Source organism: Cupressus sempervirens, chromosome 6 (assembly GCF_028749045.1).
Source record: "Cupressus sempervirens isolate cs-2001-9-10 chromosome 6, ASM2874904v1, whole genome shotgun sequence".
Taxonomy (NCBI): Eukaryota; Viridiplantae; Streptophyta; class Pinopsida; order Cupressales; family Cupressaceae; genus Cupressus; species Cupressus sempervirens.
The window spans coordinates 567,553,729-567,573,160 of NC_143123.1; the positions used below are offsets into that span (position 1 = coordinate 567,553,729).

General features: G+C 32.1%; 1 protein-coding gene across 1 annotated transcript; it reads left to right on the top strand.

The window, feature by feature from the left end:
• Nucleotides 1-14,774: 14,774 nt before the first annotated feature.
• On the top strand, nt 14,775-16,496 carry LOC149553535 (uncharacterized). The gene is made up of 2 exons (XM_089790342.1): nt 14,775-16,089; nt 16,204-16,496. Exons 1-2 carry the CDS (start codon nt 14,829-14,831, stop codon nt 16,494-16,496), a joined length of 1,554 nt encoding a protein of 517 aa, XP_089646468.1. The 5' UTR covers nt 14,775-14,828.
• Nucleotides 16,497-19,432: the final 2,936 nt, after the last annotated feature.

A 19,432-nucleotide genomic window follows, 5' to 3' on the forward strand; every position in this document is an offset into this window, starting at 1 on the left:
GACATCTTCTAAGATCTTCACAAACCCTCTGCAAAAAATCTACAAGATCTAACCTTCCATCTTCACAACCATCTCTTTATATCACAATCCATTTGCAAGCTCTCTATAATTGTAAGTCAAAACCATGATCTGCCACCTCACAACAAATATGTCTAGGACTCAAAAAGGAACAATCCACCACAAGATCAAATTGCCATGCAACTGAGGTCTTGGTGCAAACTGCCTCACATTTGGTGATCTTTCCACTCGCTCAGGAAAACTAGCTCTAATACCACTTGATGTAGTTATAGGTATAATGCACCTTGGCCATTAAACCTAGAGGGAAAATTATATGAAGACAGAGAAATAGGTGAAAAGAAATTTGAACTGGCTAGAAATGATGCAAGAGTCAACTCACATAATCGCCACATACTACAACTATGGAGAGCAAATATAGATTGACAACCTGTTCTTTCCAAACATGATGTGGTGAAATACATTGCCAAATATGCAGCAAAAGCCAGGAAAAGCTTAGAAACATACCATCAAATGTTGATGCACCTCTCCAACATGGAAAACCCAGATGATTTAGCTACACGTGCATATAGGAAACTTCTAACTGAGACAACTATAGAAAGTGACATTGGTGCTCAAGAAACATGTCATATGTTATTAAAGCTTTCATTGATGGGTACAAAAGAAGGCCCCTATGTATGGAAGCCGTCACATTAATTGATGCAGCAAGATCATGGATATATAATCCTAAAAGAAGAAGAGAGAATAAATGGGAGCCAAGGGACAAAGCAGCAATAGTCAGAGTCTTTCCTAGATTTGTATCTATACCTTCACATGAATCAGCTAAATGGGTTGACTTTTGTTTATCAAAATTATTTCTCTACAAGCCATTCCATGATATAGAACAAGATATTGGTCATAATGATGATGCCATCATACAAAATTGGGAGACATTTAATTACATTCCTTGGCATGTTCAATGTACTATAGTGATAGACAATGATGAAAACCCAAGTGATTTTGACACTGAAGACAATAACAATGTTCAAAGAAATACAATAGAACACGAATGGAAAATTATATCTAGGTTGCATCGTGGTCAAAAAATAGAGTGCTCAAAAATAGACATGTTGGGGAGAAGAGACATTGACAAACATACAAATTGGTCTATTGATTATAAGGGAGAAGAGTACACTACTGCAGCAATCAATTTTATAGGTAATGTGAAGAATCATGGTTGTCTAATATATGATGACATTCCCCAATGCATCAACTAAATGACCCTTGGTGACAAACAGAAAAAGGTAGTTGACATTATTATGACACACTATCATAGAAATCAGAATGTGGAGCCATTGCTCATGATAATTCAAGGAACAACAGGCACTGGAAAGTCATATCTAATTGGTGCAATTAGTCAGTCTCTTCAAAATGCAGCAATGCCCTCTCTATCTCCCCTTCTATTACTTGCACCAACAGGAGTCGCAACATTCAACATAGGAGCTTCTATAGTTCATTCAAAATTAAAAATACCAATACAAGGTTTTTGTCAATTAGAAAGAACAAGACTCGCTAGTTTTCAAGAAGAAATGGCACCTATCAAGTATATCTTGATTGATGAAATGAGCTTCATTGGTCAAAACATGGTGGAGAACATTGACTCTCGACTTTGACAAGCATTCCCACAAAATGCAAATATTAGCTTTGGAGGTAAAAGGCTTCACTTTTCCTCATTAACAAGTGTAGCTTGTATAAAATATAGACTAATATGTTACTAAAATGTAATTAAAAATTAATCATTTTGACATAAATATTTGCATTCTTATATTTCAGGTGTATCTATAATTTTGGTGGGAGATTTGGGCCAGCTTCCTCTAGTTGGTGACAGACCAGCATATGACAATAATAGAAGGGCAAAGTTGCTATGGCAAGAATTCAAGATTGTTGATACTTTGGACAAGATATTTAGACAAGATGGGGAGAATGAGGATCAACAAAGATTTCACCAACTTTTGATGAATGTAAGAGATGCAAACCCACAGATTGATGATTGGAGGTTGCTAATGACAAGAACCCCTATCAACATAGATCTTCCAAAAAATTTACATTTTGAAAATTCTATCCATCTATTCTCAACAAATGAAAATGTTCATAGTCATAATAAAAAAATGTTGCATTCATTGAAGTATCCTGTTGCACGTAGTGTTGCGACAAAAGCAGGACATGGTAATGCATTGGAAGATTATTCAAATGATGAGCTTGATCTGGAATTGTTACTTTGTAAGGATGCAAGGGTCATGCTAACTTCTAATCTATGGGTACAAGCAGGTCTTGTAAATGGATCTTTGGGGTATGTTCAAAATATAGTCTACAAACAAGGAAGTGCTCCACCTGAAGCTCCAACATATGTGATGGTTGAGTTTAACAACTATTCTGGACTACCATTTGAAGACCATCATCCAAAAACAATTCCAATTACACCAATATAGAAGGGTACAACACTTCAATTGCCTTTAAGATTGGCATGGGCATTAACTATACATAAATCTCAGGGTTTAACTCTTCCAAAAGCGACAATTGATATAGGACCAAGAGAAAGAATAGGATTGACATTTGTGGCAATTTCTCGTGTTAAATCTTTACAGTGTCTAAGAATAATGCCTCCATTCACGTATGATCGCTATGAGAAAATGAAAAAGGGTAGACAAGTGGCCAAGCACAAGGATGAAGAAAATAGACTTAAGTTGTTGGAAGAGAATTGAAGTAATATTTTTATTTTTAATACTTTGTCCAATGCAATTACAATTTTGATTTGCCACTTTAATATTTTGTAATTTTTAATATATTTACTATACTATTGTATGATTGTAGTATTTAAATAAAGTTTTCATTTACTTGTATACTACTACAAATCACATTTCAAATGTTTCAAATACATGTTTTCACATCCATAAATATATAAAACTTTTAATATACCCTTGTAATTTTTTTTTAGTATCCTTACATTAAAGAAAATGATCGCTTATTTTCTTATGCCTTTATAAGTTTGTATCACACTATGTCAAATAATTTTTTTCAGGACAAAAAATACTAACATTTAAAAAATGTGTGTCAAAATATGAATTTGATCAAATATATTTTATGTTTATTTCATGTAAAATACCTTAGTTTAAATATTATGGTTACTATCCTTGATTCAACATTTCTTTCCTTTTTGGAAAAAAAAACATATTCTTTATCATGTTTTAATTATATAATTTTTTTTCATAATTTCCATGCAGCTTACGAAGATATCAGACAAATTACGTTTGGAATGGGCTTACTGGTGGTTACGAGACTTTCATCATAGAATTTCACAAAATGTCATCCTTCGTATAGAGGAGTTGAGTGTTCAGTATTGGATAGGGGATATAAGGGATAGAATGACCAGTCAAATTATAAACAATGGACCAAGGAAAAATCAATTTAAATTTTATAACTATGCTCTATACTTCAACTTCCATTATGCCACAAAAGTGAAGATGAACTCAGATGTCAAATTTCATCACCTACAGATCGAGGTTGTAGACTTTTGGAGATGGCCAGACACTTTGTATCTTGATATCTGTGATCTTTATCTTGCAGGATGTATTTATCAAATTATCATTGCCCCAACAGTAAATTTCGAGAAGCGCACTCTCTTTGATGAGCTCAGTATAAAGTTTATGAAATTTCTTAAAGGAGAATCTAAAATTAGCTATCACAAGGGTCCACTCGAAGAATGGTTGATAGCTACTCTTAATTTTGGTTACACAATCACGTTCACAATACATCAAGTCATTCCATCTTTTAGGTTGTTGCATGCAAATTATGGCATACCTACATTATTTCACATAAAGTCTACTCTATCAATTAAAGTACGAAATTATTTTCATGGAAATGTAGAGTTATTGCCAGTTCATCCATGGTTGAGAAAGTAAAAATATTATATATATTATTTATCAACGTATTGTCAACATTTTGAACAATACTATTTTTTATTATACCCAATTTTATAATAGCTATTAAATATTACATTATTAAGTTTTGTCATGGACTATGTCATCATTTCTTTCAATGATTATTAAGTATTTTTTTATTACACATGTTTGTAGAAAAATTTCTATATTGCTTCAATATGCTTCAATTGTTTAATTATTAAGTTTTTTGATGGATTATGTCATCATTTCTTTCAATGTTTATTAAGTATTTTTTTATTACACATATTTGTACAAAAATTTCTATATTGCTTCAATGTGCTTCAATTGTTTAGCAATACAATGCATAACATTTGTTCGCTTTTTATAACATTAAATAAATATCTATATGATTTTAAAATATCTTTTTAAATTACTATTATTATTTTTTCTCTATGCAAATTTTTAAAATTATTAAATGAAAAATATACTAAAATCATAATAATATTAAATATCTATTAATACAAAAATTTCATAATATATTTAACTATAATGAATTATAATTTAAAAATAATGTCTTTTATTTTGCATCATGAGTGCTACTAGCTTATATATATATATATATATATATATATATATATATATATATATATATATATATATATATATATAAAGTCAAGAGATATCCTTCTCGAGGCACCTATTTTCATAATCTCACTTAGTGCAATAGGCTCCTCGAGAAGGATATCTCTCGACTTATATATATATATATATATATATATATATATATATATATATATATAAGCTAGTATCTGAACTACCAGGAGAAATAACTACATGCAATGCTAATATCTTTGTAGCCATTAAAGAGTAAAGATAGATGACACAATTCCATTACCAGACACAAATATCGCGGAGCGTGTTTTCCAGAATTTATGAGCGAGGCTTTCGCATGTTTGAACGATAACTTTGATTTCTACAACAATTACACTTTCGCAATGGTTATAACTAATTTGAATTGAAATTGAAAATTAGGGATATGATTTTCTAAATTAAATTATTTTTTCTTAAATTTGTTAAATTGGAATTAAATATTAAAAAATAATTGACTACTAATATAACTTGTTAAACAAACTTTCTTTTTTCTAGGAGAAGGCGAGAGATGAAAGATGGAAGATTTTAAATTTTAAAAATAACTTGAAATTGAAATGTATAGCCATGATTAAATAAGCTAAAACAATGAGTCTTGCTTCATTTAAGAAAAAGGAAATTTAAAATTAATAAATAAAAATTAAGAAATAGTAATAAATTTTAAAATATTAAATTGAAATTGAAAATAAAAAGTAATGATATAATTGAATAAATTATAAAATGTGATTATTTCATAGAAGGGAAAACTAAAAAAGTACTAAGTTCAAATTAAAATTAAAATTGAACATAATATATATGTATTACATGAGAATTTTGTTTAGTTATTGTTTTGTTCTAATAATTTATGATTTTTAATTTAGATAATTCAGAAAGTAGAAGTTTTGATCATTTATGCTAAAATATAATGTAAAATATTTAAAACTTGATAAAAGATGATGAGTAATTTTTATTATAATTATATAAAATAATCTGTAATTAAATTTTGTAATATAGAAAAGATGATTAATTATTACACACAATATTCTAAATAAAATGTTATCATTGGTAGAAAGTAATTGATAATTGCACGCAAGTGAATGCAATGGTATTGGTACAACAAATACAATAAATTAGAATAATTTGAGATGTTTATTGAGAGGAAGAAATTAAAATATCATAAAGTAGAAGTTAAATTGAAAACACTTAGATGATAAACTAAAATTGAAATTGAAAAACAATGATATGACTAGCTAATCTAGAAGAGCAATTTCCCACATTATCTACTAAACTAAAATTGAAATTGAAAATCAATGACATGGCAATAATCTTAGGGTTTGTTTGGCAATGAGAATACAAGTGGGATAGGCATATGTATATTCTTAAAATTTTGAATTCTCTATTTGGATGCACCAAATTGGAATTGGAATAGGAATAGAATTGGAATACATATTCCAATTTGACCTAAAAATGAGCAATTTCTATTCCACCTAAATAGGTGGAATTGGAATACGTATTCCTATTTCAATTTTTTTAATTTTAGAAAACATTAATTTTTGAGTTCATGAAGTCCACATCAAATTATGGGTGAACCAAACAAGAATAGGAATACGTAACCCCATTTTGTATTCGAGAATAGGTATTCCTATTCCCATTTTACGGACACTTAAAGATCAATTTTCCCCATTATCCATAGACAATAAGTGAAATTGAAAGTAAAATAAATAAATAAATGAGACTAAACCAAAAGAACAATTTCACATCTTGATTGGAGACATGGGAGATGAAGAAAAGCTAAACTAAACTAAACTCAAAGTCAAAAATAGAGTCAAATCACTAGCTAAACAGAAGGACAAGGGAGATGAAGAAAAGCTAAACTAAACTAAACTCAAAGTCAAAAATAGAGTCAGATCACTAGCTAAACAAAAGGACATTTTCTAAATATATCCACTTCACAAAACTTGAATGAAAATTGAGAATAGTGATGTCATTGGTTAAACTTAAAGAATAATTTTCCACATTTATTCTTTTAAAAAACTTACAATTGAAACTTGATATAAAAGATTATTTTCTTATATTTATAAACAAAAGTTAAAAAAAAAAAACAATTCTAATTGAAATTTAAATTGAGCAACATAATTGACTAAACTAAAATAAACTTTACTCATATATAAAATAATTTTGAAAAATTTATAATATTAAATTTAAATTGAAATTTAAAAATAGTGAAATAATTAGATAAGTGAAAAGAATAGTTTCTGACATTTATTTAAAAGAAGAGACATGAGAATACTTTAAAAAAAAACATAAATTGAAAGTAAAAAGAAAAAAGAAAAACAATGACAGGGTTGGATAAACTAGGAGAATAATTTCACACGTTTATGCCAGCTGAGGGGAATCTCGGAAACAGGTAACACAAAATTGCATGACTGCGTGCGCACGCATGTTAATCGACAAATAATGATTGTGCTCTCATTTGTTTTGAGTGGTCCCTACCGTTATTGGGTTTCAGGCCCGCACGCTTACCGCCCTGAGTGCCAGGTCAGCAATCCTGTTGTAACGTGAGAAAGACCATTTGATTGCTCATTCTTTTGGCAACAGCTACCTAGCCAGTTATTTCGACTGACTGGGGGGGCCCATCCTCTCTATCTTGCATGTCCGTATTCTGAATTCGCTTGATCATCCCCATTGAAGTTGGCGCATGGATAGGACAGGCTGCCAAGATTAGATAGTAGTGTTCTTTTCTAAATTACTGCACCCATTTTAGAGTGATGTCACCTTGGGGAAGGGGTGTAGTGATTTTAGGTGGGAGAAATTGGGTTTAAGTTAATACATATGTTAAGTTTTAAATGTTTTGTTTTGGGTTATCATAACTTGTGTGTTAGTTTTTTTTTTTTTCAAATTAGTTAGGAGTGGATTAAAATAAAAAGGGAGTGAAACTTCAAAATAAAATTGAGGAAATGAAATAATATAAGTTATATTATGATTTTAAAATTGTATTATCATTAAAGAAAAATAAATATAAATATATAAAAATTTGTATTATTATTTTAATAACAATATTCTAATATATAAATACCCTAAATCAATTGAGAATGGTGAAGCTATAGTATACTTGATTAAAAGACTATCATGCCATGTAGCCGAACACTATCTTTCTGATGGTGATAAGATGTACTTAAAATTGTTAATGGTAAACTCTATGTCATAAGAACATATGTATAAAATAATGGCAATAAAGTTAGCAAAAAAAAATAGAAAATTAAATAATTATATATAAATCATGAATTAACCTAGTGATCTAGGTGGTCTTGGATTATAGAGATAAAGTTCAAATGCATTAGTTGTAATGCTAATAAAAGAAAGAAAACTCAAGGGTTAATCAAATAATTAGGTATATATCTAACGGATCGATTTAGAATGGTATTTTATAAGCAAGAAGTTGATGAGTTTATAATTAGTAGGATAAATAATCACACAAAAATTCAATTAAGTAATTAAAGAGTATAATAGATGGATATCAAAAATGGGTAAAAAAAGTGTCTATACTTAGAAATGAAAAGTGTTAAAATCTTCTAAATCTAGCCAGAATGGTGCATATGTTAAAATGACGCTTAGGTTGAGCAGAGCTATGTATTTGAACAAGTAGATTGACAAGGAGTTAGCATAATGGGGTATGCACTATTTTACATACGCTTGGTATAACTAAGCATATATGTAGTATACATGTGCATCTATCCAGTAGACATAAAATATATAGTGAATTTTGTGAATTTAATTCCCAATACAAGTATGGGAAAGTAGAGACTTCAGACATCTCCTCGATTGAATCACCAAGTTGGGAGCCTATAGTCGATCCTCTTTATGGTGATTTAATTCCTAGAAAATTAACTTTAAATTTAAACATACAAGAAGGGACAAAAGAAACATAAATTACATGGCAGCATTCACCAAAAAGACTGATAATAACTAGGGAAATTGAGGCACTCCAGATAATTAATCAACCATTCATTTTTATTGTTTTATTATGTTTGTTGTCTATTTATAAAAGCATGAAGTTGTGAAAAATTTGGAACCTACTTTTTTTCCTAAGATTGTGTGTTGAAGATGTCCTCTAATGAATGAGCGTAAGTCTTCCCAAGCTTCCAATCCACCCTAATCTAGCCTCCTTCTACTTCTTGATTCTCCAAATTATTTTTGTAGGTTTTTCCTCCTATGTTCACACTATAGTTTCAACATATATTTCCTTCTTTTTTTCTTTTTATGGAAGCTCTAGATTCATAGAGAGAAATTGTGGTTATGGATTTTTGTGTCCATTGGAACCATTCATAGAATTTTTATTATTTAATAAGTCCCCTATTTGTTTGTGTTTAGAAATTTATTTAATATTTCCCAATAATTTCTAGTTACCAGATGTATAAGGAGGTCATGACCCAAAGGTTCCTTATTATGTATTGGCTAGCTTGTACCATCTTATTTCAAAGGTCATAGGTTCCATTCTTGTGACCTTTTCCACTCCTAGTCTTTAAATTTCCTACCAAGTTTTAGGCTTAAGTTTTAATTCCTTTAAAGGACTCTTAGAGAGTTGTGTAGGTAAGTTGGTTGAGGTGAGATTGTATGAGTGGTGGGTTTAAGTTGGTTTGAATCTTTTTCTAATCTCTTAAATTATTTTATTTATGCATGAAATTTCATACAACTCGAGCATACACATATATACACATATATATATATATATATATATATACTCAGGCATATATGTGTGCACCCATATATACTTGGGTAATATGTATTTTTGGACATACAACCAACAAAAATGGATATAAGAATCCCCCAAGACCCCAATTTGGGTAATTGACTCCTCTATAAGGAATTCTAGGCTCAAGGTGCCTATGTGGATCATGGTTTTAGCTCTAAATCAATAGATATTATAGAGGATTTGTACTTATTCTTGCACACACCTGTGTCATTGACCAATGCACATAAATATCTACACATAATCTCATGATATATCATTTAGTACTAGGATTTGTACTAGTACCAGTTGTGCTAGCACCAAAGAAAGGAGGTAAGTGGAGAGTTTGTACTAGTATCAGTTGTGCTAGCACCAAAGAAAGGAGGTAAGTGGAGAGTTTGTACTAATTCTAGAGCAATAAATAAGATAACCACAAGATATAGGTTTCCTATTCCTAGAATAGAAGATTTGATGGATTGACTAGGCAGTGCACAATACTTTTCTAAAGTTGTTATAAAAAGTGGGTACTACCAAATTAGAATGAAAGAAGGTGATGAGTGGAAGATAGCCTTCAAAACCATTAAAGGGTTATATGAATGGTTAGTCATGTCATTTGGTCTCTCAAATGCACCAAACACATTTATGAGACTAATGAATGAAGTATTGAAGCATTATATAGGTAATTTTCTGGTAGCTTACTTAGATGATAATCTAGTGTATAGTAAGAGTAAGGAAGAACATCTCAAACATTTGGAAGTTGTCTTGAGAAGATTGAAAGAAGAAAAGATGACCATTAACCTTGAGAAATTTGAGTTCATGAAAGAAGAATTAGTCTACCTTGGATTTGTTGTATCACAAGGTAAGTCAAAGATGGATGAAAACAAGGTCAAAGAAATTTTAACTTGGCCTACACCAAAGATGGGTACAACTGTCAGAAGTTTTCATGGATTAACACAGTTTTATAATAAGTTCATCAGAAACTTTAGTGAGATATGTGCTCCTATTATGGACACTATCAAAGGAGGAATGAAGACAAAGTTTGTGTGGACAAAAAGGACAGATGAAGGATTTGAAGGACTGAAGAAAGAGGTAGCTACTAAACCAATCTTGGTACTACCTAGCTTTGAGAAATTGTTTATAGTAGAGTGTGATGCAAGCAACATTTTTCTTGGAGTAGTCTTAAGTCAAGAGGGAAGACATGTAGCATTTTTTAGTGAAAGACTGAATGAAGCCAAATCAAGGTATTCTTCCTATGATCTTGAATTATATGCATTAGTGAAAGCACTTAGAAAATGGAGACACTATTTGTTGCACAAAGAATTTGTGGTCTTCACAAACAATCAAGCCTTAAGCTGTATCAATTCATAGGAGAAACTAAGTTTGAGGCACGTAAAATGGATGGAATCTTTGTAGTCTTGCACTTTCACCATTAAGCACAAGAAGGGTATCAATAACAAACTAGAAGATGATTTAAGAAGAAGATAGAAGACAGTGCAAGAAATTCAATTGAAAAGCATTGGAGTAAAGGAATTCAAAGATCTCTATGAGGGAGATGAAGATTTCTCAGAATCTTACAAGGTATGCTCATCTTTTGAGAATCATTTTCATAGCGAGTTTACAAATTTTACATTGCAAAATGGTTTGTTGTTTAAGGACAATCAGCTATGTGTTCCAAAAGGTTCAATGAGAGATAACCTTATCCAAGAAAAGCATAATAGATGTTTGAGTGGACGCTTTGGATTAAACAAAACCCTAGAGCTTGTAAGTAGATATTACTATTGGCCTAGGATGCAGAGAGATGTAAGAAAGTATGTTGAACAATGTAACATTTATCAGAAATAAAAAGGAACCTCATCAAATGTTGGTTTGTATCAACCATTACCCATACTTGATAGATCTTGGGAATTTCTAAGTATAGATTTTATTGTGGGGTTGCTGAGAACTAAAATTGTTTTTGATAGTGCGTTTGTAGTGGTGGATAGGTTCAACAAAATGAGTCATTTCATACCATGTAAAACCACTCATGATGCAAACTACATTGTAGATTTGTTTTTCATAGAAGTAGTCGGAATTCATGGATTACCATGCAGAATAATTTTTGATAGAGATGTCAAATTCATGGGTCATTTCTGGAAAATATTATGGAGAAGAATGTGAACAAATTTGTCCCACAACTCTACATACCACCCTTAGATTGATGGTCAAACTAAAGTGATAAATAGAGTACATGGAAATCTTCTCATATGTTTGACAAAAGAATATGGGTAGACTTGGGATCAAGCTATATCACAGGCCGAGTTTGCTTATAATGACAGTATCAATAGGACTATTGGCAAGATTCCATTCTAGATTGTTTATGGAAGACACCCTAGAGGAGGTTATGAACTCAAAGAGGTAACAAAACATGGATCAATTTCTTAGAGATACATTTCTTATATATGTATACTTTATGTGTTTTTCATATGATGAATCTAGGATTCTAACCCCACCAAAACACTTGATGCTTATAGTACTAAATGATATATCATGAGATTATGTGTAGATATTTATGTGCATTGATCAATGATGCAGGTGTGTGCAAGAATAAGTACAAATCCTCTATACTATCTATTGATCTAGAGCTAAAACCATGATCCACATAGGCACCTTGAGCCTAGAATTCCTTATAGAGGAATCAATTACCCAAATTAGGGTCTTGACGGATTCTTATATCCATTTTTGTTGGTTTAAGGATGATTTAATTTTATCTTTATTGATTTTTGGTTGTATGTCCAAAAATACATATTTACCCAAGTATATATGGGTGCACACATATATGCCCGAGTAAAAATGTATATATATATTTATGTGTATGCTCGAGTTGTATGAAATTTCATGCATAAATAAAAGAATTTAAGAGATTAGAAAAAGATTCAAACCAACTTAAACCCACCACTCATACAATCTCACCTCAACCAACTTACCTACACAACTCTCTAAGAGTCCTTTAAAGGAATTAAAACTTAAGCCTAAAACTTGGTAGGAAATTTAAAGACTAGGAGTGGAAAAGGTCACAAGAATGGAACCTATGACCTTTGAAATAAGATGGCACAAGCTAGCCAATACATAATAAGGAACCTTTGGGTCATGACCTCCTTATACATCTGGTAACTAGAAATTATTGGGAAATATTAAATAAATTTCTAAACACAAATAAATAGGGGACTTATTAAATAATAAAAATTCTATGAATGGTTCCAATGGACACAAAAATCCATAACCACAATTTCTCTCTATGAATCTGGAGCTTCCAAACAAAGAAAAAAAGAAGGAAATATATGTTGAAACTATAGTGTGAACATAGGATGAAAAACCTTCACAAATAATTTGGAGAATCAAGAAGTAGAAGGAGGCTAGATTAGGATGGATTGGAAGCTTCGGAAGACTTACGCTCATTCATTAGAGGACATCTTCAACACACAATCTCCAGAAACAAAGTAGGTTCCAGATTTTTCACAATTTCATGCTTTTATACATAGACAACAAACATAATAAAATAATAAAAATGAATGGTTGATTAATTGTCTGGAGTGCCTCAATTTCCTTGGTTATTATCAGTCTTTTGGGTGAATGCTGCTATGTAATTTATGTTTCTTTTGTCCCTCCTTGTATGTTTAAATTTAAAGTTAATTTACTAGGAATTAAATCACCATAAAGAGGATCGACTATAGGCTCCCAACTTGGTGATTCAATCGAGGAGATGTCTGAAGTCTCTACTTCCCCATACTTGTATTGGGAATTAAATTCACAAAATTCACTATATATTTTATGTCTACTGGATAGATGCACATGTATACTACATATATGCTTAGTTATACCAAGCGTATGTAAAATAGTGCATACCCCATTATGCTAACTCCTTGTCAATCTACTTGTTCAAATACATAGCTCTGCTCAACCTAAGTGGCATTTTAACATATGCACCATTTTGGCTAGATTTAGAAGATTTTAACATATGCACCATCATGGTTCAATTCCACTTGACTTTTCATTTCTAAGTATAGACACTTTACCCATTTTTGATATCCATCTATTATGCTCTTTAATTACTTAATTGAATTTTTGTGTGATTATTTATCCTACTAATTATAAACTCATCAACTTCTTGCTTATAAAATACCATTCTAAATAGATTCGTTAGATATATACCTAATTATTTGATTAACCCTTGAGTTTGCTTTCTTTTATTAGCATTACAACTAATGCATTTCAACTTTATCTCTATAATCCAAGACCACCTAATCACTAGGTTAATTCATGATTTATTTATAATTATTTAATTTTCTATTGTTTATTTGCTAACTTTATTGCCATTATTTTATACATATGTTCTTATGACATAGAGTTTGAAAAAAAAAAAAAAACTAACACACAAGTTATGATAACCCAAAACAAAACATTTAAAACTTAACATATGTATTAACTTAAACCCAAATTCTCCCACCTAAAATCACTGCACCCCTTTCCCAAGGCGACATCACTCTAAAATGGGTGCACTAATTTAAAAAAGAATGGTGCTATCTAATCTTGGCAGCGTGTCCTATCCATGCACCAACTTCAATGAGATGATCAAGAGGATTCAGAATACGAACATGCAAGATAGAGAGCACGGCCCCCCAGCCAGTCGAAATAACTGGTTGGGTAGCCAATGCCCTATTTTTTTCAGGAGGGTAGCTTATTCCATTATGACATGTAATCCATGCGCCTCCTTCAAAGCTCACCCTTTTATTGTACCCTAAAATTGTCTCTTTCACCCTGCAATCATTTGAAATAAAATAACTGCAATCAACGCATGCTTCTAACGTGGCCCAGTAGAGGGGTCCTATGTGGTAAACTAAAGCACGACATGCCCATTCAAATGCCTGTCACTGCTTTGTCCTCTCATTACTGACATTGCTGACATTTTTTTTCAATCCATTAAATCAACACCCATGGATTTCGCTGCTAAGTTAATTAAAATCTTACAATTTTTTCCCCACCTGAGAAGCCAGGAGTAATTGGCTGGGTAGCCGTTGCCCATTCTTTTTGCACTCCTGGCTTCTCAAGTGGGGAAAAAGTTGTAAGATTTTAATTAACTTAGCAGCGAAATCCACGGGTGTTGATTTAATGGATTGAAAAAAAATGTTAGCAATGTCAACAATGAGAGGACATTGCAGTGACAGACATTCGAATGGGCATGCCGCGCTTTAGTCTACCACGTAGGACCCCTCTATTGGGCCACGTCAGAAAGCATGCGTTGATTGCTGTTATTTTATCTCAAATGATTGCAGGGTGAAAGAGACAATTTTAGGGTACAATAAAAGGGCGAGCTTTGAAGGAGGCGCATGAATTACACGTCATAACGGAATAAGCCGCCCTCCCGAAAAAATAGAGCCCAAGCCGTTATCGTGTTTTTTATTTATTTATATCACACACTTTCTTCTTCATTGGGTTCCAGAGCGGGAGAAAAGAAAAGAGAGCTGTGCAAAGAACAGTGTTGAGCTTTTCTTTGAGTGGTTTTAATGGAGTGTTGGCTTCATGACCAGTGGGCCGTTAATGGTGAGAGCAACATCGGAATAAGCTCCTTTGCAGAGCGGCAGACTCTGCTTAGGGCGCAAGTGCTCGGCAGCTTCGCCTCCGGGCTTGAAAATTACGGGAGTTTTGAGAAGCGACTTTGGCCATACGACCAGGTGCTGGTAAAGCAGCAGGAGCTTTATGGTGCCCTGAAGAACACCGCACCGGTTTCGAACTGGGGACCTGACGGAGGATTTGACTTTGGAACCGGCAATTTCAATGAAGAGGAGTTGCAGGACTGCGGATTTGAGTTCGAAACCCTGCCTCTTCAAATGCAAGGGTTTGGAAATTTTTACTTCATTTCCATGCTGGATTCTCCAGATGAAGATTACGGCTACGCGGAGCTCAATCTTCCGGCCTGGCAGAATCAGCCGAGTCTCTCAGAGGTTTGCTATAGAGATCCCTCCGCCGAGCAGCCGAGGAACAGTTCATTTTATACGCTGGAAGACGTAATGAAGAAGCTCCCTAGGGTTTCTCCTCTGCTTATTCCTAGCCCGGCTCTGAGCCTCGGTATTCCTCCACCGCAATTTTCTTCCGATGTGAGCTTGTCTTCATGTCTGCCTTTTCCCGCTAGGGTTTCATGCCCACCGGCGTCGGTACAGCAAAGCGAGGCGGAGACGGAGCATTTGAACCAGATGACGCAGTTGCAGAGCTGCCGTAAGCCGCCGTATGCTTCCGAGGAGCCGCAGAGCGTAGCGGCTCGGCACAGGAGAAGCAAAATCCGTGAAAAGATCCGGTCTCTGGAGAAGCTGATCCCCCAGGGTTCGAAACTCGACACGGCCAGAATGCTCGATGAGGCGATCAAGTACCTCAAATTCCTGCAAGCGCAAGTCAGGGTTTTGGAAGATTACGCCAATTCTGCCGATTCGAAGCCAGATCTCAAATCAAACCCTAACTGCGACGACGATAAAGCGAATATTTGCGTGAAGTCAAATTTTAGCAGCGAAAATGCTTTGCCTTTGCAAAGATCAGGTTCTCACGTTTCAAATTTTAACAGCGACGCCGCGAGGAAGCTTGCTCTGACCAATGCTTTGGCGCTGCACAGATCAGCTTCAGCTTCAGCTTCATCAAAGAAGCTATCTGCTGACCAGATGCTTCATAGTTTACTGAGTTCGTCTAGAATTCAGAAGAAGCTCTTCGGTGCGGGAAAAATCATGGTTACGGTGCAGCAGAAGGAAAATCTTGCGTCTACAAGGCCTGATCTTTGCGGTGATTATTCTAACCTCTCTTTCGACTGATTTTGAAGTCTCTTATTTTTGTCCAGAGCTTCATGTTGTATTGTTGGCGCTGTAACTCTTTTCGTACGTCCGTGGAGGTACGTAGGATTCGAACCGTTGCCATTTCTTTCACCGGCCACCTTTCCTTCTTCACAGAACAATAAAAGTTTGGAAAAACTGACCAACATGCGAGAAACAACCGAACAAAGCTGGGAAATAACGGCGTCCGACGAGCAGGGTCGTCGCCAGTGTGAGAATGGAAGCACACAGACACAATCGGAAGAAGACAAGCCTGTAGAGATTTTGCGCAACCAGCAACAAATGGCCGCCGCTCCACAATCTGATCACGCAACAAGACAACGAATTGAAGGAGGAAACTTAAATAAATTAAAATTTTAGAATGCATGTGATCGAAGAAATTACTTTCCCTGAAAACAAGTTGAAAAATAGGAAATAAGGGTAGTTGAAAATAACATTTCCCTGAAAACAAGTTGAAAAATAGGAAATAAGGGTAGTTGAAAATAACAGGGAAAGATTTTAGATCCGATGACACAAATTCTAAGTTTAATTAATACACCCCATCAAAAGTATTTTTGAATGTAGGAAAATGGAGATATTGTATTCTAACTCTATATATAAAGAATTTTAAAAATATGAAACTAAAAGAAAATAGAAATATATGTCTAGAAAATATCGAATAATAACATAAAGTTTATTTAATATAATATTAAATTATAGAATTAGAATACTTGTAATTGCTAGAAAAATATATCTATAATGTTCTATAATAGAAATCAATATTATATATAAGTGTAATATAGTATTATGAAATTCTATGTTCAAAAAATAGTGTTCTAAATCTTTTATTAAAATTAATTTATTAAATAAAATAAATATTATATTATTTTGATACACAAGAAATCTATATTATACTCATTAAATATATAAATAACATTTAATTATATTTATTTAATGTATTAATTGAAAATCATATTATCACAATCAAGATAGATTGCTAAAGTTGGATATACTAATATCATTTGATCAAACAAAGATTGAATAAACATATGTAGGCATAAGATCAATTTGGAAATATTTATTTGATAAATAAACAGATCTTTAATTTAAATATACTTAAAATATATTTATATTTAGATATACAAGAATTCCAATATCGTTTTTATACAAACAAATTATCAAATTAGCTAATTTGTTTTCATTTAAAATTTATATTTTACTTAAAATTTATATTTATACATTTATGAGATCAATGTAACATTTTCACCAGCTATTTTACCGATTTGTACAATAGATTCAATGTTTTTCCTACATTCTCAGCAATTGGTGATAGCTACAATCCTCACTATGAGTCCTTATAGCTACAATCTCCACTATGACTCCAAAAGGTAGGGGCCCCTACTCGCCAAGAGCTCTTGTTCTAGAATTATGAGTGTAATGCATTGTCAAAGGAAATGGTAACTATAAAGACATAATGTTGATGATTAAATTTAAAGAACATGTTTTTAATGGTCCATTTTAAAAACTTTGAAATCAGAGATGTTTAATTTTAATATATTGAAAAATCACAAATAATAATACAACTAGTAATAAAGGTAGAAACTAGTGCATCTGCAAAAGAAAAACATAAGTGTAGGATAGTTTAATAGGATATCGTCCTTTTAAACAAATTCACCATAACCACTATCCGGGTTGCGAGGAACATATTAAATGGGTAGCCGTTGTAGAGTAAAGATAGATGGAGCTTCCAGCTCCGAATGTTTTAACATAATTTCAAATTATAAATGGTAAGTATTTGGCTCCGGTTAAACTTACAATTCAAATTCAAATTGAGAAATAACGATGTCAATAAAATATTAAATTCAAATTGGAAAGAAATTTCACTTTTATCTAAGAGAGGAAATTTTTTTCAAAAAGATTAAACTCAAATTGAAAAGAAAAAAGTTATATGATAGGTTCAATTAATAGAAAAATTAAAATATGAAAAAGAAGAGGGACATAAAAATGGTTAATTGGAATTAAAAAATAACAATAGTAAAATGATTGGCTCAATTATTAGATACTGTGCAATTTAAGAATGTTGAATTGGAATTAAAATTGAATTTTAAAAGACTAAGAATTAAGTAAAAATAATGAATATTTAAAGAAGAAGGTTTAAAAATTCTAGTTTGAAATTGAAAATATGATTGACTAAACTAAAAGAGTAATTTGCTAGAATTCTAGGTGGAAAACAAACTTTAAAAAACTAAAGAAAATTTGAAATTGAAATCAATAAATGAGAAAGAAAATAATAAGATGAATTGATTACTAAGAAGCTATAGAGTTTTTGAAGAATAAAATAGTGTATTTAGTAATGATGTTTAAGATATAATAAATTAAATTTACAATTTAAATAAATGAATTTTTTTTTCTTTGTAATAATTTTATGTTATATCGATAGATAAAAAATTGAAGTATAATAAACAGTCTTCAATTTTCAAAAACCTAGTGATGATTTGTGTCATGGTGAATAACCTTCCTAAACTAGACCCACAAAAATAGATTCAATTTCCATGTAGACATTGCTTCACCAATCACAAAACTTCCCACTAAGTCAGTACTTAACAACTCATTAAAATAGTAATTCCAAGAACCAAAAATGATAAACCAACTAATAGTATATGATGATAAAAGTGTTTCTATCCTACCATAAACTAAATCAACCAAATTGTGGAAAAAGGAAAAGGTAAGAAGTTCACAAAGATCATAAGGGGAGAATCTGGACCGAGAAATCTTGGAATTGTAACTCCTAAATTTAACAAGATAATGGATGGAATTACATTGGATGAACTTACCATATTATAGAGGTTAACTAGATCATCCCTCTTGTAAATAAGTTATGAAGGAATTTGATGACTCCACACAAGATATGAAGGGTAACATAAAGAAGTTGGAAGAAATTTGTTACAAGAAAAATAGAGAAATCAAGATCTTGTGTGAATATATAAACAACATGACTCATCTAAAAAGGGAAGAAGTTCCATTTTTACATTTCTTCCATAGGTGTTCCGCTTGAGGTAATGGATGATATTTGATGTGACTTCACAACAAGGTGTTAGATGTGCTATCTATGTGCTGGCACTAACTGATAATGTTGTAATTGTATGTAAGAGAGTCATATTGATGCAAGAGTATCTTGGGTGTAAGGGCAATCTTGCATCACCAAAAAATATTTTATTTTTAGTCTTTTCTATTTTAATAAGGACTAGTAGACAGTGTGGTTACTATTTATGGAAACTTACTATTTTTAGTAAGTTTGTCATATGAGCTCAAAATGT

Excerpts from the sequence above, each read along its gene's own strand:
- LOC149553535 (XM_089790342.1), top strand. The coding sequence starts at position 14,829 with ATGGAGTGTTGGCTTCATGACCAGTGGGCCGTTAATGGTGAGAGCAAC. Across the intron at positions 16,090-16,203 it reads TACAAGGCCTGATCTTTGCG|GATTCGAACCGTTGCCATTT; the intron begins GTGATTATTCTA and ends GGAGGTACGTAG.